The sequence below is a fragment of the Danio aesculapii genome, chromosome 23 (assembly GCF_903798145.1).
Source record: "Danio aesculapii chromosome 23, fDanAes4.1, whole genome shotgun sequence".
Lineage (NCBI taxonomy): Eukaryota > Metazoa > Chordata > Actinopteri > Cypriniformes > Danionidae > Danio > Danio aesculapii.
This window is the reverse complement of record NC_079457.1, coordinates 31,409,089-31,431,069: the sequence shown is the minus strand read 5'-3', so window position 1 is coordinate 31,431,069 and position 21,981 is coordinate 31,409,089. Positions and strand designations below refer to the sequence as shown.

General features: G+C 38.2%; 1 protein-coding gene across 2 annotated transcripts in view; it reads left to right on the top strand.

The window, feature by feature from the left end:
* The window catches only part of arhgap46b (Rho GTPase activating protein 46b), a 169,952-nt gene that overhangs the window by 101,723 nt on the left and 46,248 nt on the right, over positions 1-21,981 (top strand). The window contains exons 1-2 of one of the 2 annotated variants that reach the window (XM_056448774.1): positions 14,761-15,061; positions 17,179-18,463. In XM_056448774.1, the coding sequence (XP_056304749.1) occupies positions 17,225-18,463 (1,239 nt within the window). In that variant the 5' untranslated portion in view covers positions 14,761-15,061; positions 17,179-17,224. Of the gene's footprint in view, positions 1-14,760; positions 15,062-17,178; positions 18,464-21,981 lie in introns of those variants that run through there. The other variant, XM_056448773.1, reaches the window with a different exon arrangement.

Below are 21,981 nucleotides of genomic sequence, written 5' to 3'. Positions count from 1 at the left end.
AAAGTAGGCCATTATCAGGAAAGCACTGCTGTGTCACTCTCACACTGACATACTTACCGCCATTTATTTGCTGTCCCTGAATTTATATTATTATTGTTGTAATGCGTGACCCTAGTTCACATTGACAGCAACTTCATTTCTGGAGGTCATCGAGTTGTGTTAGATTGTTATCATTTCGATAAATCAAATAGTTGCCATGTCTCGCTGGTTAAACAAACAGAGCAATGTTTTGATAGCAGGACAGTGTTTAGTTTGGAGGAATCAGTCCCACAGCCTAAATCTCAGCTTGTTAATGGAATATGAGATGGTATTTTAACATTTAACAAGTAAATTAAACTACACACTTTACCTTGACATGTTTGATGGCATGTTTGATGCATTTGGCTCCTCAATAAGTAAACATTAACACTATAGAGTTGATATATTGAGTACACTAGCTGACTGAGTGTACTTTGGGTTTTAATTGAAGTTATTAAAAATACCATGGACGTGGACTGAGAAATATACAGATGCAATAACAGCATGGCTAGCAGCTAACAGTTGAAACTAATCAGCCAAACTATGACCAATAATTGATTTGCCAATTTGTGAAGCAAACAAAAGACCATTGGCTATTTCAGAACCTTAAAGGTTCTTACCTATTATACCCCTTTTTAAAGATGTAAGATAAGTCTTTTGTGTCTCCAGAATTTGTCTGTTAAGTTTCAGCTCAAAACACCATCAGATTATTTATTATACCTTTCAGAATATGGGAAGTTTCTGCTCTGAACACAGTGTAGCTGTTTTTGTTGCCTGTGCCTTTAATACTGGTTCTCCCCGCCCACCTGCATCAAGTGATCGGTGTGACCCATGATGCATGCCTTGCATGTTGCCGTGCATTTGTACTTCTGCATGCTGTGTTGCTCTGCAATAACACTTCCAAAACTCTAGCTGGCAGTGAGATTTTTATTTTCCTCTGTGTCGAGTTTCTTCGCTGGTGTTTTTTTTTTTTTTTCTGAATGCTACCTTAATGCACCCTAATGTGAAAGTGGCTCAAACTTAGGCAGGCAACAACTTCATGTGCAGGGATCAAAGTAAGGAACAACATAGACGAGGATGCAAGAGCAGGTAAAATAAGATTATATTTAAGGCAAAGAGGGAAAAACAGAAGTGGCTGGTACAAAAGGACAATCCAAAAATGTGGTCAAAAAGCAGGCATAAGGTCGTATTAGGCGGCAAAACAGGAACAACATGCAAGGTACGTTCATCAAAGACTGATAAGCTGGTGTGTGTGTGGTGTATATACTGTATAATCAGAATGATCAGTGATACAAGTCTCAGCTGTGTGTGTGTCATCAGCCGTGATCAGCATTTGTTGTATGTGACATGGCCTGAAGAGATTTGTAGTTCTTAGCAGCATATGTAGTTCACCAGCTATCTGTTAGGAAGGATCGCTGGTGATCGTGACAACAACTTTAATCATAAAGTGAACACAAAACAACAGTTTCTATTTAGTGCTCGTTCACGGGACTCGGCACTCGCTCCATCGGGATTGCGCGGCTCTCACCCCGACCCACACTCATCAACTTGTCAAGCCAACCAATCAAAGAGCTTGCGCTACGCGTCATTTTAACATGTCATTACATTTTTTGAAAAATACCAGTCAGCGTCACCGTGGAGCATACACATTGGAGCATAAGCATGCGCTGGAGCATACGCGTGCGCTTGACGCAGAAGTATAAATCAGTCTTAAGAGTGTGTCTCCATCTTCAGCTATGTCAGATAAACAGCACAGGGACAGACATGAAGGAAGCAGATCTCATGTAACGTTTGTGAGAAATACTACAGTGAGAACGTCCCTAATGGAGCCTTTTAACAAGATTGTTATGAAGCGTTTAACGGTCATCATCATCCTAAATTCTTGAAAGATTTTAATATTTTGATTAAAAAAAAACGTATGAACATTTAAATGCATTTATGAATGTATTATATAATTTTTGCGTCAAAATACAAAAAAGCGAATTACTGTACCGCTCATGCAAGGTTTTTGCAATGCAGCGTCTAGGGCAGCGTTTCCCAACCCTGTTCCTGGAGGCACACCAACAGTACATATTTTGGATGTCTCCCTTTACTGACCCATTAACTTCAGGTTTTGGAGTCTCTTCTGATGTTATGATAAGATGATTCAGGTGTGTTTGATTAGGGAGAGGTTGAAAATGTGAACTGTTGGTGTGCCTTAAGGAACAGGGTTGGGAAACACTGGTCTAGGGGGCTGAGAGTAAATTTGACTTTATTCTCTCCTCTGGTTGCCATCATCAGCCTTTTTCTGAAAATCTTGATAACACCATCATAGAGTTTTTCTTTTATTATTTCAGCAAATAGGATTGTAAAACAATTATTTGTTGTACTCTCCCATTCACTGCGCTCTAAGTTTACCCAATTATCAGGCCTTCTGCTACTGAGAACTTGAAATGTAAAAAAGGGTCTATGATTATTTGTTGTGGAGTTAATTCAAGCCTTTCTGCAACGATGAGTCACACACAATGTCGTTACAAAGTTCACACAGACATACACACATAAAGCGCACGCGTTTAACTTTGGACGGCACATGTGACAGGATACAGGTTAATATCCACTACTGTATAGGTATCTGTTATGTTAATGTACAAAATAAACCTGATTTAATGTCTACAAACTGGGGATTGAAGCGTCTTCTTTTATAATTGTACTGACATGCGGCTGCGGTGATAAAGATGGTAAAATCGTTGTAATTCATTACAAACATGCACTGTTTTAAAAATGTTTTAAACTTTGTAAAACTCATTTCTAGATCACATTTGATGATGATTGATGATCAAGCAAGCTGAACAGATCTTTTAATCCCCGTTGCTTTGTGCACATCCTGTCTTTTTAATAAGATTATCGTTATACATGGAGACATATTAATATGCCATTGTCAATCAATTCGGTGGGTGGGGAAACCACACTCCTACATCACATTGCAGTGGGTCTCAAAGTGGGGGGGTTTGGATCCTATTTTAACGTCAGAATATTGAAAAAAAAGTAACTTATTGTGTTCATATCATCCCAATATTACTATGGACACACTATACCTACAAACAGTTCTGTCCATACAGCTGATAAAGATTATTTTCATCATAGGTGACCTTTAATACAGTAGTAGTAGCAGGTTTTTTCCCTTGGACAACTATTCCTAAAGGAGCTGAACCTTGGAATTAAACCAGATTTGGTTAAAAAAAAAAAAAAAAATATATATATATATATATATATATATATATATATATATATATATATATATATATAATATATATATATATATATAATATATATATATATATATAAATCTGAAAAATGAGTTATGTGTAATAACAATGTTATGACAGAAGGAGAAAGTACTGAACTACTTAAATATATTTAATACTTTATATAAAAGGCTTTTTCAGTGCTGGTAGCTTAAAGACGCCTTTCATGTGGAGAAATCACATGCATTGCTGAGGTGTGATTTTTTATTTTTTCACAGACTTTAACAGAGTGTAAAAATCTTGATGGTTCTGTGGGTCTCATTTATCAAATCTGAGCTTTATTTTGTATTTTCTATTGAATTCAAGTCAGGTGATTGGCTGGGCCATGCCACAGCTTGATTGTCTTTCTCTGAAAGCAGTTGAGAGTTTTCTTGAATGTGTTTTGGATCATTGTCTTGCTGAAATGTCCACCCTGGTTTCATCTTCATCATCCTGTTAATGTAGATGTTGGACCGAGGACAGAGGATTGCTGAAGAACTACTGAGAGATTTCAGCAGCTGTCTGGGCTTTCGCTGCCTTTCTACACCTCCCTTTCTTCATGTGTTCAATACCTTTTCCCTGCGTTTCATTTCATATTGCACATAACTTTATTAGTTTACTTACTACTTGTTTTCTTTGCATGTATGAATTTCTTTGGTTGTCACTAACATCTGGTGAAAATTTCAAGTCAACAGCACCTTCAGAAATATGTTTTCTGAGAAAAATGGTGACGTGTTCAATACTTATTTCCCCCACTATATGTCCAATATAATAACTGTAATTGCAAAAAGAACAAATACTGGGACACAAGTACAATAAAGCATTTCTATTTGACAACCACCTCTGTCAGTGAAGTTTCTGTGTCAGTTCGTGCTACGCTAAAAATTGCAGCTATTAAGCACACTGTTTTCTGTAAAAAAAGAATCGAAAGCCTTACAATAGCTAGCTTGTTTTTGTTTCTGAAGCGTTTCATCAATCTTACAGTTGAGAGAAAGTCTTCTCCTCGTTTGGCTCTGTCACTGTTGCTACCGCGCTAATTAAAACGCCCTGACTGCTAACCCAATTTGACTCTCCATGACCAAATTGAATTAGCTCACGTTTCAAATGGATCTTAACTCTCTCTCTCTCTCTCTTAATTTTCTCTCCCTTCTAATTTGCCCACACCAACCATATTTTTCCTCTCAGATGTTGTCGTGGCAGCGACACAGATGACAGAGAGCTCAGTATATGAAACTAAACACCGCCACCGCTAGACTGATTCTCCCACAGACAGTTGATCCGCGACTGTTATGGCGCACGTTTGTCAAATGTAGTGAGCGCTCTAGGACGGATAAGGATGTGTGAGTGCTGCCATATGGGATCTGGAGTATTTTGAGCTCATGTTCTCCACATCAGGTCAATAAGGTCTGCCTGGAGGTCGGAGGTCAAAAGCTTTGACCTTGTGAAGCAAGCTAAAGAAAAGAGTGATATCGCCTCGTGTTAGGCCACACACACACTCTGTCGTTTTCATGTTTAAAGCCTGCCCTGATTCAGAGTTTTGGTCTTCAAAACAACGTGCATTTACACACTTCCAAAAACAAGCACATGCATCGTTTTATCACTTTGTGTTCACAACATTCCCATAACAGTGAATGCCAAAGTCTCTTCAGATTCCATGCTTGACTTTCCCATGACAAATCCCTTTAGGACAAGCCACCCCCATTCTCTCTCTCTCTCTCTCTCTCTCTCTCTCTCTCTCTCTCTCTCTCTCTCTCTCTCTCTCTCTCTCTCTCTCTCTCTCCTTCCCTCTTTCTGTATTTGTGTCTCGTTCTTTCTCGTTCCCCTTCCCAAATAGATCTGCTGTAATTGTTTGTGTGCAGCTTGTTTAAGAACTGTGTGTTTGGGTGGGTGTGTGTGATGCTGTGTGCTCTGTTGGCTCTGAAATGCAGTCACACAATGACACCTACACTGATTTCACCACAACACAGCTGCATCTGTCTGTCTTTCTGCTGTTTTATCTGTGCTTCTTCAATGTAGCTAGTACAACAGTTTCCAGTCAAATGGGAAAACTGCAGGTGAATTTTCACAACAGTGATGCATTTAAAAGTTGTTCTTAGAATTTTTGAAAGTTGATGTTTCATTGATGATACAAAATGATCACTTTCGACAAAAAATGACTAATAATGCTGTATTTTGCATGCTAGCTCTGTAGGTGATGATGTCAATTTGTACAGAAATACTATGCACCTGAGCACATATGGTCCTGTAGTCCAACATTCTTGTTTTGGTTGTCAAATACCTGCATATGCTTGAACATATAGGATGTATTAACAAGATCTCAACAATTGTGTGCATTTATATATATATATATATATATATATATATATATATTTTTTTTTTTTTTTTTTTTTTTTTTTTTTTTTTTTTTAGCTCAGACAGAGATGATTAATTGATTTTTTAAAATTCTTCCATTCAAAGGTCCCCAAAATGATACTGTCATGGAATATGCATAAAATGCATAAAAGGTTTTATTTTAGTTTACAGAAACGTACCTCAACTTGTCAAACATATTTTTAGCTACATGCTAAACTCAAGGTACTATTCTAACAGTACCAAGCAATGATCTAAAAATGTTGAATTGTTGTTACATTACCTTTGGGTCGGACAATCCCAATGTTGTTGTTATATTTATACTTTCAGTGCTTCCCACAGGTTTGAAATATATTTGTGGTGGTAGCTGGATTGAAGCACATCCTTTTCTCATGATACATAAATTGGTTAAACATGACACTTCATTCATTTATTCATTTTCTTTTTGGCTTAGCCCTTTATTAATGCAGGGTCACCACAGCGGAATGAACCACCAAACTTATCCAGCACTGTTTTACGCAGCGGATGCCCTTCCAGTCACAACCCATCACTAGGAAACATCCATACACACTCATTCACCACCATACACTACAGACAATTTTAGCCTACCCAATGCACCTGTACCACATTGTCTGTGGATTTGTGGGGAAAACCGGAGCACCCGGAAGAAACCTACGCGAACCTGGGGGAGAACAAAGCAAACTCCACACAGAAACGCCAACTGACACAGCCGAGGCTTGAACCAGTGACCTTCTTGCTGTGAGACGAACGTGCTACCCACTGCGCCACCGCTCCACCCTAACATGACACATGTGACACAAAAAAATTATGCGATTTTTAACAATACTTTTATTTATTTTGACACTGTTATACACCGTTTCTTTTCAGTGAGTTATAGTTTAAACACCAGACCAGAGTTGCCAGATGCATTTTTAAACCTCAAAAAGGGGCATCTCTGTGGGTCTTGCAGAGCTTGGGCCCGCCCAAGTAAAGTTTATGTGTGGGAAGCACTGACTTTTTATTGCAGTGGCTGAGTTTGTCCATATTTGAGACAATATTGGGTTACAACAACCCAACATTTTAAAAACTATAACTATAAAAAAAAACAACATAATGAACAATAATGAAGCAACTTAGCGGAATTGTTTACATTATATTCTGTCATCATTTACTCAAACTCATATTGTTTAAAGCCATGTAAGATGCTAATTTTGAGAAATTTTGTTGGGTTTTCCACATGGATTTAAATGATATTTGGTTTTCAGTGTACCAAAGAAAGTCATCAGTCAGACTTTTTATTTTGCTTAAATTTAAACCATACAATTACTCCCTATGTACATTTCTGGAGATCAGTAGCCAGAGTGCTACGTATAGCTGCATTTTGTCTTTAAAATGAATGCAACGGGGTGGTATTCCACACAAGGCACAAATGGCACTCGCGAGAGAAATTTGAAATCTGTAAAAGCGTACACAGTGGCCTCTGGTGGATTCGCGAAAACAAAACTGCAAAAAAATGTAGCTCCTGGGACTTATTTTGCTCTCTTCAGAAATGTATATAGGGGTACTTAATCAGAATGAGCCTGGGTTGCCTTTTTCTGTTTGTAGAGCGCAGACAGTAAAGCAATATCCATTTTACTTTGTTGGAACATCCAATCATTCAATGTGTGTAAATTGTGATTCCACTATTGTTAAATTAATTAAGTTATATTATATGTTGTTGTATATCCATGGATAAAAGATATAATTGTGAACCGGTGGTTTCAATGCACGTGTGGGGGGTGAGATGTTGAAACCCTATAAAACACACTGAGTTTTTTTCTATAAGAGAAAAACAGGATTACAGCATGAGAGAAGGAAGGAGGGAGAGATGTTGTTTTGAAGAACAAAGACACAGTGTGACTGTCTTCCCCTCACACCCACCCTCTGACTGATCTTCAGAGCCTCCACTGAGAGGGTTAAACTTAGTATCACTCACTCTCGGTTGACCTCGACTCAATTTACACAAAACTCTTTTTAATATAAAACTAATTAAACCAAGCATTCATCACAAAGCAATGCTCTCTATAAAAGAATGCAATTCTACCCAAAATACAGTGGTAGTTCATTTTAAGAGGGTATGAAACACAACATATTTTTTTAAAACTATAACTGTCCAGTTGCTGCATTTGAGTTGTCATTTATCAATGGCCAATGCTTCAAAAGTTAGTAAAATCGCACATTTATTTGTACAATAGTGTTTTTATTAGATGAAGCATTCATGAATTGGTTGGTTAACACTCTCCAGGTAGCCCCTGCTGGTAGAAAGGGTATATACAGCATGAACATTCAATAGAAGCCATGTACTTTGACTACATTTTGCATAAATTGCATACATACAGTTGAAGTCAGAATTATTAGCCCCGCTGTTTATTTTACAGCACATTTCTAAACAATATAGTTTTAATAACTCATTTCTAATAAACTGATATGTTTTATCTTTGCCATGATGACAGTAGATTTTTCAAGACACTTCTATGCAGCTTAAAGTGACATTTAATGGCTTAACTGGGTTAATTAGGTTAACTATGCAGGTTAGGCAAGTTACTGTATAATGATGGTTTGTTCTGTAGACGATCGAAAAAATAGATAGCTTAAAGGGGCTAATACTTTTTTCCTTAAAATGGTTTTAAAGATATACAGTCACAATTTCCTTGCTCTGTTAAACATCATTTGGGAAATATTTAAAAAAGAAAAAAAAAATTCAAAAGGGGCTAATAATTCTTACTTCAACTGTACATTCCTACAACTTTCTTTAGAAGATTCAGACATATTCAAGCCAAGCATTAAAATATAGAAGGAATGCGATTTTATGTGATGTTGAAATGGTTATGGTTATTGGTCTGAGTATTTCAGAAACTGTATTTTTCAAACAACGACAATCTCTAGGGTTTAGAGTGATAAAAAAAGGTTAAAACTCACCCAGGTTCTCAATTCCTTCTGTTATATTTGGATTGTAGGGTCAACATTTGGTGTACTTCTGTGGTCCTCAACTTTTTTTTTATCACACGGACTGGTGAACACTTGACAATGTTCCTGCGGACCGGGGGGCGGGGGTGTTAGGTTGCTAGGCGATCATCAGTCGTTTTCTCAGAGGATGACAAGCTGTCACTCTGATACAAGTTTTATTTATGGACAAAATTACAAAGCACTATGGCGTTTGGCTGTTCTGTGTTTGTCTAAGATAAGTCTTACAGAAAGTGTTATTCCTTACGAACGGTCAGTTCTTGTCACGTGATTCGTGGTGCGCTCCTCGCAGCATTCATTCAGCTGAGTACATCTGGGAGGTGCAAGCGCACCTCCATTGGAACTATCGAACTTGCACAAACTCTAGAAAAGATGCGATATGCGAACAGCCCCTGAGGACCACTGGTGTACATGAAACATTGAAAGCATTGATCCATCCTGCCTTGTATAAGCTGGTCAGGGGTGCATTTTCGAAAACCATCGTTAGCCTACTAAGGTTGCAAGTTCCGTCGTTACAAACATAGTTCGTTGATTTGTCGTTTTACAAGTCCATCATTTCAACGAACATTCGCAAACTGCGTTGCAATCTTGGACGCTTGCAACTACACCTGTAGAGCTGTAGTTAGAAGCATTGTTCCTGGTTGTGTTCTATTCCCAGTTATCTTCCCTTTACCCTATTCCTTTCAAACGTTTCAACATTTAAACTTGGAATGTTTAAAAACAAATATTAAAGTCATAACTCTTAGGTGTAATTTGCTTTCAAAGTATTTTTACTTTTCAGTTTTAGAGATCTTCATGTTTACAATTGCGCTCCCTTCACAGTGCACTTTGAAAACATTAAATGCCCTTTTGAACACAGCCGTGGCTTATGACGAAAGCTATAGGTGACCTAATATTTAAAAGCGGAATTTACGGTACATCTTTAAAGTTTGTAAAAACAAAAATATATAGCATACACAAATTTTTTTTAATTTATAGTAGGTTATTTATTAAGAAATGTAGCCCACTGGCATGGGCCTGTTGGGTAGAACATTTATGCAGTGGTTTGATTGTGTCAAATTGTAAAAGTGAAATTTTATTGAAAAAAAAATCAATAACAATAATAATAATAATAATAATTATTATTATTATTATTATTAAGTAGTATATTTTTAAATTCTTAATAATGCACAACCATTAACGATTAATATGATTTACATATGAGATCAAAATACAAGTAAGCTAGTTTATGTTTTAGAATATGGCATATGGCATATTATCAATAATATTTGGGAAGGTAACATAGGATCCATGTGCCGTTTACATATATTTCAATTAATATGGAAAGTAAGTGCATGTTTTGACTAAAACTAATATTTAATTTGTTTAATGCGTGTGCGTGTAAAACAAAATAATTTGCACCAAAAATTATGTTTTTTTTTCTCTAAAGTAGTTACTCCACCCTGTTTAGAGCATCATTATGGGCGCTTACGTTATCACTAACGTGATTCAAATGATGGATCTGTGACAGAGAAACTACGGGTTTTGGGAAACACTTGTCATTACATCGTTCTTTTCCCAAATGATGCATCGTATTATGATAGTTCAGCCACGAGTTATTTTATTGTTTGGAAAAAGCACTCCAGGTTGATGCAATGGCATGGATTTTGGATGCCCAAATGGGCATTGTTAAAATACCACAGTTTTCTTAGTATTTTTTTTGCTGAGTATGTCCACTTCAGGACCACAGTGAACCCATCTTGTAATGGCTACTTTCAGCAGGATAATGCACCATGTCACAATTCTTGAACCATTAAAACTGGTTTCTTGAACATGACAGGGAGTTCCATAAACTCAAATAGCCTCACAGTACCCAGATCTCAATCCAATAAAGAATTTCTGGGATGTGCTGGACAGGAGATCACATCATGAAGTGTTTGCCAATAAATTTGTTGCAATGTGTGATGCTGTCAGTATGTCAACATGGACCAAAAATAAGGAAGTCTTGAACATCAAAAGGGCTCCAACCTGCTGCTAGCAAGGAACCTCTGATCAAGTGGCCAATGAAAGTAGTGAAGAGTCTCATATATTTAAAGCAGGTCCTGAACCAGCTTAGCGATTACCATTGAGGTTAAGGAAGATGCTGTAGATCTTCAGTTTTATTATTTTAGACCATTCTAAATGGTCAGGTTTATTTCAGACAGTCAAAGATTGAAATACTAGCAGTTCTTTTATTTGCTTTCTCCAGCTCTGTAATGCACCTGTGCACATATGATCATGTAGTCAGCGGTTCTCAGTCCTGGTCCTCACAATCATGTCTCTCAAACCAGTTTGTTAGAAGAGTTAAGAATCTGTTCAGGTCGACATGTTCCCTACATAGTGTTCACTGCTCTATTCCATGTGATTTGCATAGAAGTCTTGCACATGTTATCTTTTGAATTGAACACACTTTTGAACTTGAATCATGACAATAATATCCTGTTATGTCCACCTTGCAAGACACTTACAGTCGATTGGAACAAATCTCTAAAGCGGTAAGAGAAAACATACAAAATATGCACAGCGGGGGGTCATGAGGACCATGACTGAGAACTGCTGATGTACTCCATTATTGGTTGGGATGTAGTTTTGGTTCTCAAGAACTGGCTTGTAATACATATTCGCAAGATCTCCCTGTTTGCACTGATTTCTTAGCTTGTATTTCTTTCTCTGTTACTCTCAGTGTGAACGCTGCGCTGGTATTTCCTGTTTATGCTGTAGAAGAAACGCCCTTTGAACTTTTCCAGCATGCACTCCCTCAGGACACCCCCGTTCTGCACTCAGACCCCCTGTCCAGTCTCTCTCAGCATCTCTTTGTGTTCAGTGCAAATAACACAAAAGCGTGGCCTGCACTCGCCAAGAGGTTTGGAGTCTTTTGTGGAGGGGCTTGTGTGTTTGTGAATGAGTGTGTGTGAGAACCTCAACACCTGGGCATCACAGACGCTTTTCACTCCTCTGAAGATAAATGAGCTGGTGTATTCAGTAGTGATTAGTCACAACTGCATGATGAAAACTGGGAAAGCCCTGAGAACAGATACACCTGATCAAAGCATCCCATTAGTACAGTGAAATTAATTTGAATAACGCTGAGTTTACTATGCACAGTTTTATGCCTGATTTTCAGTTGACGAAGGGTTTTGTGAAATCAACAAATTTGAAAAATCAGAAGCAAATTAGTGCACGTTAATGTGAGTGACAATCAAGCAAAAGACGCATTCAGAAAATTGCCAAAATGATGCTGATGCCCATAAAATAATTAGTATTCTTTAATTCCTGGAGCTAGAAAACACATCAGCGTTGACCTACAGCTAATGAGTAAGCAAGATACAGGACAGTGGGAGTTTGAGAAGGTGTTGTAGACCAGTATCCCGAAACATGACTTAGAGAAAGGCTCCTTCTAGGTCCTTAAACCCAAGAAATGTAGGAAAGTTGGTCACACTTTATTTTGATGGTCTGTTTGTTGAATTTAGGTGACATTGCATCTACATGCCAATTAATTTTCATTAGATTATAAGTAGACTGTTAGGGTTGGGGTTAGGGTTAGTGTAAGTTGACATGTACTTGCAAAGTTTCTTATAGCCAGTTAAATGTCTGTTGAAGGAGCATATCAACAGATATTAAGCAGACAGCCTACTAATACTCAAATGGACCATCAAAATAAAGTGTTACTGTAAAGTCTGTTTGAGTTTTGGCAGGAGCATCCATGTTTTTTTGAAGGTTTGTCTGAGCTGTACTACAACTGGATACCCAGTCTCAAGCCAGGAATCATGTGTGATCTTGTATTATTTCCTTACTAGGGATGGGTAGCGAAACTCAGTACTTTATCAGTATCAGTGCTACATTATAAAAGACCAAAGTATCGATAAGCTCTGGCGTTAATGGATCTGCTATTGGTACTGGAGAATTATTGCTGAATAAACATTACTTATAGTAACATAATTTAACTCACCAACCTTTTCTAATTTACGATATTTGATATCCGTCTGCATAGTTGGCAATCTCACATGAGAAATGCTTATGTTTCCGGCGAGCACGTCAAGTATAAAAGCCTTCACAGTGCTCGCAGTGTTGCCAACTTAGAGACTTTGTCTCTATATTTAGTGACTTTTCAGACCCCCCTAGTGACAAATTTCGAAAAAAACAACTAGCAACAAATCTAGCAAGCTTTCTGTGTGTTACTGGAGATTTTTATAGACTGTCATGTGCCCATACTGTACCATCTCTACTCTTCTCAACGAGCTGCGGGTGATGCCGTCGGCCCCTCCCCCGTCTCAGAGCACTGACAGGTGGCCCAGTCCTCATACAGCAGACTCTCTCTCTCACCTGCAGCCTGAGAGCAGATCACTCCACTGCGTACTGACGGCAAATAATTTAGCACCGGCAGTGTGAGGTATTTTCATTGTACAGTCAAACCGATCTGCTTCTCCTTTATTTTAACAATTTCATTTGACCGTTTTTTCTTTTCTTGTTCACAATCACAGATATTTTAGTGACAGTTTCGGAACTTGTCTAAGTTTATCTTACTGGAAACACACTACAGATCTATATACTGTATTCAAACAGCAATAAATTTAGTTAAATTGATATGCATACATAAAGCGTAGTGCAAATATAAACACCTTTATTAACCATAGACTGTTAAACAAACAGAAACGGTAGAACGTGATGATGTCAGTAATATGCAAATTGACGTATGACATAATATAGCAATTTTTTGCGACTTTTCGGGCAGAGCTTAGCGCCTTCTCATTGAAAATAGTTGGCAACAATGAGTGCTTAGCTGTGCGTGCACACTTAGCGACACAGACTCACACAGTCACAGCTCTTAAGCTTGCGGCGTAAACAAAACAGGTTGTATTTCCCAAGCAGACAGCGACAATGCCCGTTGCAACAAACGCAACAAGTTGTTTACTTGTATAAACTGAAATGCAGGCAATCTGGCTAAGTCAAAGTATTTTTCAAAAGTGCATTAACTACAATGAAAAGTAATGAAAAATGTTTAACTGCCTAGCTACTAACAGTAATGTTACATCATCCACATCATTATGCCAGCAGTCAATCACCTAAATTAATATACTATTAATAGTTAAATAAACACAAATATTCGGTTACAATAAATATGTTATTTTTTTATTTTTAAATAAATCTTAAACATTACAAATGCTTTTACATCAGCTGTATTTACAAATATATACTAGATTGTTCAAGCTACTGTACCTCACAAAAGTGCTCTGTTTGGTAATAGAGTCGTTGAATGTTAAAATAAGGTGAATTAAATAAAAAATAAGGAACATCCTGGATCTGTTTATTTGCTCTTTTTTATTCTTTTTATGTATTATAAAAGTATCGGATTGGGTTTTGGTATCAGTAGATACTCAAACTCAAATGACTCGAACTCGGATTCAAGGGCAAAAAAATATGATTGTGACATCCCTAAAGCGAACACAACAGTAACTGATTGCCCCAAGTAGTCATCCAGTCTGAAAACAACTTTTAAAAATCATGCAGTGTGAACTTGAGAAAATATGAAGTCCTTCAGTTCCAAGAAAAAAATCTAACGTTTTTACGCTGTACAATCCCACATTATCCTAATATTTATTCCAGCAATCTTTCTCGGCCGAGACAGAGAAGAATGATATGTTCTGCTTTTGGTGTTGAGATTATTTACAGAACTTTGACACGGTATTTATTCGACACGGCAAACAGATTGTTGACATTTGGCCGTGAGACCATAGACACAATTGGTGGGAAAAGCCACAGTGGGCAAAGAAACAGAGAGAGAAGTTTGCACTTCCTAAAAAGATTCCGATCAATAGATAGACAGCCACTTCAATGAAACAAAGGCTATGTTTTTATAAATGACAACAAGAACTTGAGGAATAGAGTGCAGTGAAGTACTTCTTTAGTTAACACAGACCTCATGGGGAGTTGAACTGTATTGTTTCACACACAGAGAGTCTGATCTGATCAAGTCAAGTGGCTGAAGAATGGTCCAGGGGAGTGGCATTCTAAGCTTATGTGTATAAGTGTGTGTGTTACGATGGCAAGACTTGCATTCCTGCTACTGTAACCCAGAGGAGGGCCAAAAGTAGCCGCCTTTTTCCTCCCTCCCTCTCTCTCTCCTTGTCCTTCTCACCCTCCCTTTCTCCTTTACTCCCTCGCTCTCTTGCTTTTCCTCTCTGTACCAGTCTGTAATTAAAAGATCGCAGGGTGACGGTAAGAATTTGAGCTGAAGTTGATAACCTGCAGGATTACGGAAAGAGCTTGATTAGCTAAGAATAGACATTTCGAGCGACAGTCACTTGCTTCTTTTCCTCGATTTGGCTCTTCTGCGTTTCCAGCTGAGGTTGATTCTCACTCTACAATTCCAGATTTGCAGATCTCAGTGCCTTCTTTGGTTATGCCAGGAGGTGAGTATGTTTGCTGACCGCATGCTTCGACACATGCTATGCATCACTGTCTTAGGTGTGTTTAGTTGGTCATGTGCAACAGGTGTATCTAGACTGACGCAGTCTCATGTGTCGAGAATATATTTGACCACAGGTGATGTTGTCAACAAGTCAGGGCATCTTAATGTGAACAAGGTATGTGTTACTGCACATGTTCTGTAGTTTAAGTAGAGCTTGAATAAAGTGGTTAGTAGTTTCTAAAGTGATCCGTTAGCGATTTAGTTGTCTATACAGATGTGTCAGAATGGTCATTAAGGTCTGAGTGAAAGAATGCACTTCTATGTTAACAAAATTTCATTTTGTCTGGGTTTGTTTTTGGAAGGAAACTTGTTGTCTGGCTTTGTTCAGATTAGTGTGTACACAGACTATCACAATAATCTGGATTAGGGGTCTAAGGTCTGAAGGTGGTTTAAACTGTAGATCAGCCTATGCTCAAAGATCAGCTAATTTTGTTGACGTTCTTGTGTGTTATATTGTGGTGATTATGCGTGTTTGTATGCACATGTTGTTTGCAGGACTCCACAGTGGGGTTCAATAGGGTGCTGCAAATTTTGAGGGTTTCATTGCATTTTATGTGCATTTAGCATTCGTTTATGCATTTGTGAAGGAGCCTGAGTGGTTTATATGCGTTTAAAAATGTATACATGGAACTCATTCATTGTATTCATTGTATTGTTACAATCGTCTATGAATGATACTTACTTACTTACTTACTTCCAGGCCCATTTATACTGTATCAAAGTTGATATTTAGCCGTACCATATTGGTGTTTCGTAGCATCTAGTTTTTTATGAGGTGGGTTGTTAGCCCGATGCTTAACCCGGGACTCGAATCAGCAACTTTCTTGCTGTGAGGTGACGGTATACTAACCACTGCGCCACTATGTCGCCCTCTATGTTGCTGTAACATTTTGATTGTGCCACCATAGCAGTCCATTGTGGATTCCTGTTTTCCCACTTTGCTGGAACACACTGTCTGTTCAACCTTTCCTGTTGTGTTTCTCAAACACACTCCACTGCTGTGGCCTAGATAGTGTGAGTGTGTGTGTTTTTGTGTATGACTGTGCATTGTTTGTGTTTAGATCAAAATAGTTTCAAGCAGCTCTCTGGTACGAAAACATTTTCTTTACACTAATAAATATTAATACTGCTTAGCCTTTCTTTACTGAAGGCGAAATGAATTATGTAATCGTCTCTGTTTTTATTTGCATGTTTGAGCTAATCTGTGAAAGAAATTGAGAAAAGTACTACCAGCTTTGGCATGCATGCATGCATTCCTCTCTGTTAGATATGGATAGATTTACATTGAGGCTCATGTTTAGCTCTCAAATACCCACAATATATTGCAACATATTATGCTCCATTGCTGGAATATTAGTAACATGATAACGTTATAAATGAAATTAATTATAAAATTAGCCTTATTTTGTTTATGAATGTTGAAATGTTGATCGTGTAAACAAACATTTTTCAATAAAAATTGTTTAATTTAAATGACACAACTTTAACAAATTTCTAGAGGAATGTCGGAGCCTAATTCTAGAGGACCACTGCCTTACAAAGCCCCCACTCTCATTAAACACACCTAAATCAGCTAATAAAGGTTTTCAGACTCACTTATGCAAGTGTGCTGGTTAAAGCTAGACTCTGCAGGTCATTGGCCTTCCAGGACTGAATACTCAACATGTCATTGGTTGCAGGGTTTAGTGCAACACTAATTAAATACATCTCAAGAAGCTAATTAATGTCTTTAGGATTACTAGAAAGCAACAAGAAGGTGATTTTGATCAGTGTCGGAGCTAAACATTGCAGGACATTGGATCTTGGAGGCCAGAGTTGCCGTAAAAATGTTGCATATGTAGAGAATTGTAGTTGAGAACTTCAATTCAAGTCCATTATTCTTATGGTCTTGGTTTGTTGTAGACTCAAATGAGCTAGTCTCAACCGTAACACTGAAGTAGAGCTTCCCAAATCAACCAGAAACAAGGTTATATTTCAGTTTGACTAAAGCAAATAAAGCAGCTGCCTATGTAAACAATATAGAAAGTGTTGACAGTATCCTCCTTCTGTGTGTTTCAGGGATGCTGCTCAAAGATGGCAGCCTGCTCCTGGGTCCAAGGCTGCCATGTTGGTGAAAGTTAACAGCTTTGGAAGAAATCAGTCTCTGGGTCCTGCTTCTGCCCTCCACCTTCTTCACCTCAACCCCACCAACAACGGCACTTCATTAAAACCAGGTTACACAGGACAACTCAGTAAAATGGCAGTTCCAGGAGACTCCAAGCAAGGTTACCACCTTAAAAAGGGGGATGCCAACTTCTGTCTGGTTTTACCCACTTCTAGCTCTTCCTCTGGCCACCAGCGCTCTGGTGCAGGTACACCTCGCCCCTCTTCACCTCAGTATGGGGCTACACCCTCAGCACCCATCTATGATGAACCTCCAGCATTGGATGCCCCTATTTATGATGAACCTCCAGTGGAAATGGAAGTAGAAGGCACACACCACTTACACCGAGGTCCCTACTCCACCAGCCTACCAAGGGGAACCCAGCCTCCTAAACTACTTCAGTTCCCTCATAACAAACACATCTGCAGCTCCTCAGCTAGTGAGTACAGTCCGGCAGGTCGGGAGTGCATCAAACATATGGTAAATGTAGATGCAACAGCATCCAAGCACCAGCCCCAATTGTCTAATGCCATTGAGGGTTCTTCAAGTTCAACCAGTCCTCAAATCCAGCCTCAGTCTCCAGTCTCTGCACAGATCAAGAGGGAAGTGTCTTTGGAGAAGAAGCAATCATGGAGGCTGTTGGAGCCTCGCCACAGCCGTCAAAGCAGCCTCGCCTCTCAGGAGTACCCAGGCCCTGCTGCCATCACGTATCAGGACTCAGGATATTCCACCGGGCCATCTCCAAGTCTGCGAAGGAAGAACCGACGTCGTGCTGCTCTGGGCACTGGATCGGGTCGGCCCGGATCTGTGGGCAGCAGTGGAGAATTGAGTGCATTGAATGAGAAGTTAATGGCAGAAATGAGGGCAGTGGTGAACCGTTCCAATGCACTTCACGGAAGCAAGGCCAGTCTGGACACTGAGATGGGTTCAGAGGCCTCGGGAAGTACTGCACGCTCGCCTGTCAGTTCATTAAAAATGGGTGCAAGAGGGGGTGGATCAAGGGAGGATGTGACATCAAGTAACCGATCGCTGTATAGGGGTGGGGCAAGCAACCATGGTGACGTGATGCTGTCACCATTGGTGACAGATGGGCTTGGAAGCCGGCAAAAGAGGACTTATGAGAAAGTGGATTCGCTCGAGAAAAGTGGAATATCACAGACCAGCTTGTCTTCTCCAGAACCACCCAGGTCTCCCTCACAGGTACAAACACTTTTTACAGCTGTTCACTTGCTTCAATATCCTAGCCTGGAAATGTTGTTATGGTCAGTCCAGAGCAGCAATCTGGCTTTTTTCTGTTTTTTTCTTTATTCCTTTTCTTTTATTACCCTTCTCTTTTTTATTACTCCTCATGTTCAATAGTCCCACCGTGTTTTACGGAGTTCCTCTGAGTGGGGAAGCAAAACAAGGCTTCTCATCCGGTCGTTGTAGAAACTATGCAGGAGATGGCGAGGCTTGGGGTTTCCTGAGCTGGAGAGGGTGTGAATGTTACATTCTAAGGAGATTTAATTTGTCTGTCTGTCTGTCTGTCTGCCTATGTGCGTGCGTGCGTGCGTGTGTGTGTTGTGTGGTTAGATAAGGAGGATTGTAGGCAGGTTCTTGTTTTCTATATATATATATATATATATATATATATATATATATATATATATATATATATATATATATATATATATATATATATTATATATATATATATATATATATATGTATATGTATATGGGAATCGGGCACAAGTAGGTCAGTGCAGAGCCTGAGAATCAAGTTACTTTTTTTAGGCCATGGTCATGGATTCCTATATTTAATAGGGTGCAGAGTCTTTCTATGTGGATGAATGCATATTTGTCATGATAAAGGCAAATAACTTTGTAGCAAAATATCCTTCCTTTTAAAGAGATCATGTAAAAAAACAGCTACTAAAGTAGCATCACTATTTACAATATAAAATACAGTTGATTGTAGACTTCTTAGTTCTTCCCAGTGATTATGTGCTGTATTTTTTTTTAGGGGTGTTTGCTTCTGGGTTTTTTGGAGTCGGTGGAATCCACTCCGGAATCCACTCCATTTACATTGACTTAAAATAGCGCAAGGATTAAACATGCTGTAACATATTGCGCTTTATGCATGCAGTTCTCCTCTGGTCAGACAAAATCAGTCAAAATAAAATAGTTTATCAGCCTATACTTTTTACAGCATATTTTAATTGTCTAGTTCAGATAATTTAGAAAATTACATTTCAATTTTGGAGACAGAAAGTAAAAAAATCTATTATCGAAATGTTTAATAGAAATATGTGTAGCAGTTCATTAACAAATAAAAACAAAACACCTTAATTGTGCCCACACAACTGTTATATAATACTGTTATATAATAATCTGTTGTAGCGGACGGTCACACACGCCCCAAGTCTGCAATTGTTAATCTCGTTATTTTTTTAATGACAACAGACACTCCAACCAATCAATAAATAAAATAGCTAGATTTTCAATTTGATTTAATGACCAATTAAATATTACACCCCCTGCATGACACGTTTAGCTTAAATAATTCATAACAAACCAAAAATAAAAGCAGCGTGATAGACTGTTCCTTAAAGCATATCATATAGCTCTCATTCTCGTAAATGTTTTTATTATACTTTTAAATAGCCTATTACTTTACTTTTAAACATCACTGTTTGTTTTGTGCAATTTGTCCATTATAATTAATAAGGGTGTGTAATGGGACGCCATATGCCGGAAGAAAAGGAGTGAGTCAGACCTGTTTTTGAACACTTAGCCTTGGCTATATTTTTATTTTAAAATCTTCTTTTTTTAAAACTAATTTCATTTTGGTATAATTTGTATCTTAATTTCAATATATGTTTTGTAGCTATCTACAAAGTAAACAAGAAGAATAGCCTAAATATTAAAAGTGAAATGAAGTGTGTCCAGGGCCAAAAAACAAAAACAAAACACAACCACATGTACTGTCAGATTGTGTCAATAAATAAAACTTGGCTACTTTTGTCATCATGATATAGTGTTTTTTATCTGTTTATTTAGCCTATTTATTTGTGAAATAGGCATAGATTAAAAATTGTACTTGAGCATATAGCAGCAACCAACATTACATTTTAATTTTACCAGCAGTGCTTATGTAAGATGTCGATCCACTCTAAATTCACACACATATGCTATATTTAATTTATAACACAGCAAACTTGACATCGCAGGCAGATCATCTTTTAAACCAAATTGCAAAAAGGTCTGCTTTATAGGAATTTGAAAGTGAAAGCAAACTTCATCCTGCAGCACTATTTATAATTGCCTAGAGTACTCGTGGTCACGAGGAATCGACTCTTTTGAAGTCGACTCCCTATCCCTAATCTTTATGTTAACTGAAAATTGTATTGTAGTCAACTGTGTATATCAGTCTCTAGTACTCTTAATGTTTCTGTTTGTATTGTAGTTAGGATTCTGCCTTGAGAATCATGAAAAATAGTGACTGCAGTTGAATATAAGAAGGAACAGTTGATTCCAACCAACAGTGTAACCGATTTTGGTTTGAGGTTCTGCATTTGGTAGCATTAGCATGCTGATCATGAAGTCATTCCCATATGAGTTCTGGAAAAACTGGAACATAAATTAACCTTTAGTCTGGGGTCCACCAGAAACAACCTGTCTGTTTTAAAACATAACAGAAATACAAGCCCTTGTGCTATTTGAAGAATAATTGAGGAAGCAAAATAGAGGCCAGTCTGCTCATTCACTCAGCCAGGTGTTGAGGTTGTACAAGAACAGTCGGCTCTTACAGCTCACTGTGATTTGGCACCTTTGGGTAATGTGTTTCGATGTGTGTGCTGACAGATCCATTTGTCATTAATGTAGGTCTCCACATGTGGTTTGGCTTCTCCAAGGGAGCATGAGTAGTTAAAATCATGTATCTTAATACACTAAGAAAACTTTGTCATCAATCAAATGATCATAAACAATTTAAAAGATCACTCCAGTTTAGCTTAATATCCTTTTTCTTACACATCAGGCAGACCTATGATCATTTTTATCAGTGGTTGATGATTCTTTATAGTTTATTTGGATTTACTAAAATATTTACAATAAATTTATATTTAGCCACGCCATGTTGGTGTTTTGTAACATCTAGTTTTTATGAGGTGGGTTGTTAGCCTAATGCTAAACCCCAAACCTTGGAGAACCAGGACATACACTAAGGACATTTTAGTTTACCCAATTACCCAATAGCGCGTGTCTTTGGACTGGGGGGAAACCGGAGCACCCGAAGGAAACCCACGCCAACACGGAGAGAACATGCAAACTCCACACTGAAAATGCCAACTGACCCAGCTGGGGCTCGAACCATAAACCTTCTTGCTGTGAGCCAACAGCTCTACCCACTGCACCACTGTGTCCCCCAAAATACAAATTTACCTACAGTATTTAGCACTGCAATTCTCATGCCCTGATTTTCTCTTTGTCATTACATGCCTCATTAACATAATCTGAATTACCATCTGATTAAGTTGCAACAATATGGTAAATGTAAAGGCCGACTTGAGAGGTTGGAAACACTGACTCAATGACTTGGTTCAAAGCAAGCTTATTGCATCTTAATGGAGGCAGAACCCCACTAATGTCCAGATGCATGGAGAAATGTTCCATTCTTACAATTTAATATGACCACATTGTTAAATCTGTATCATTTAAGGGCACAGTGTCATATTG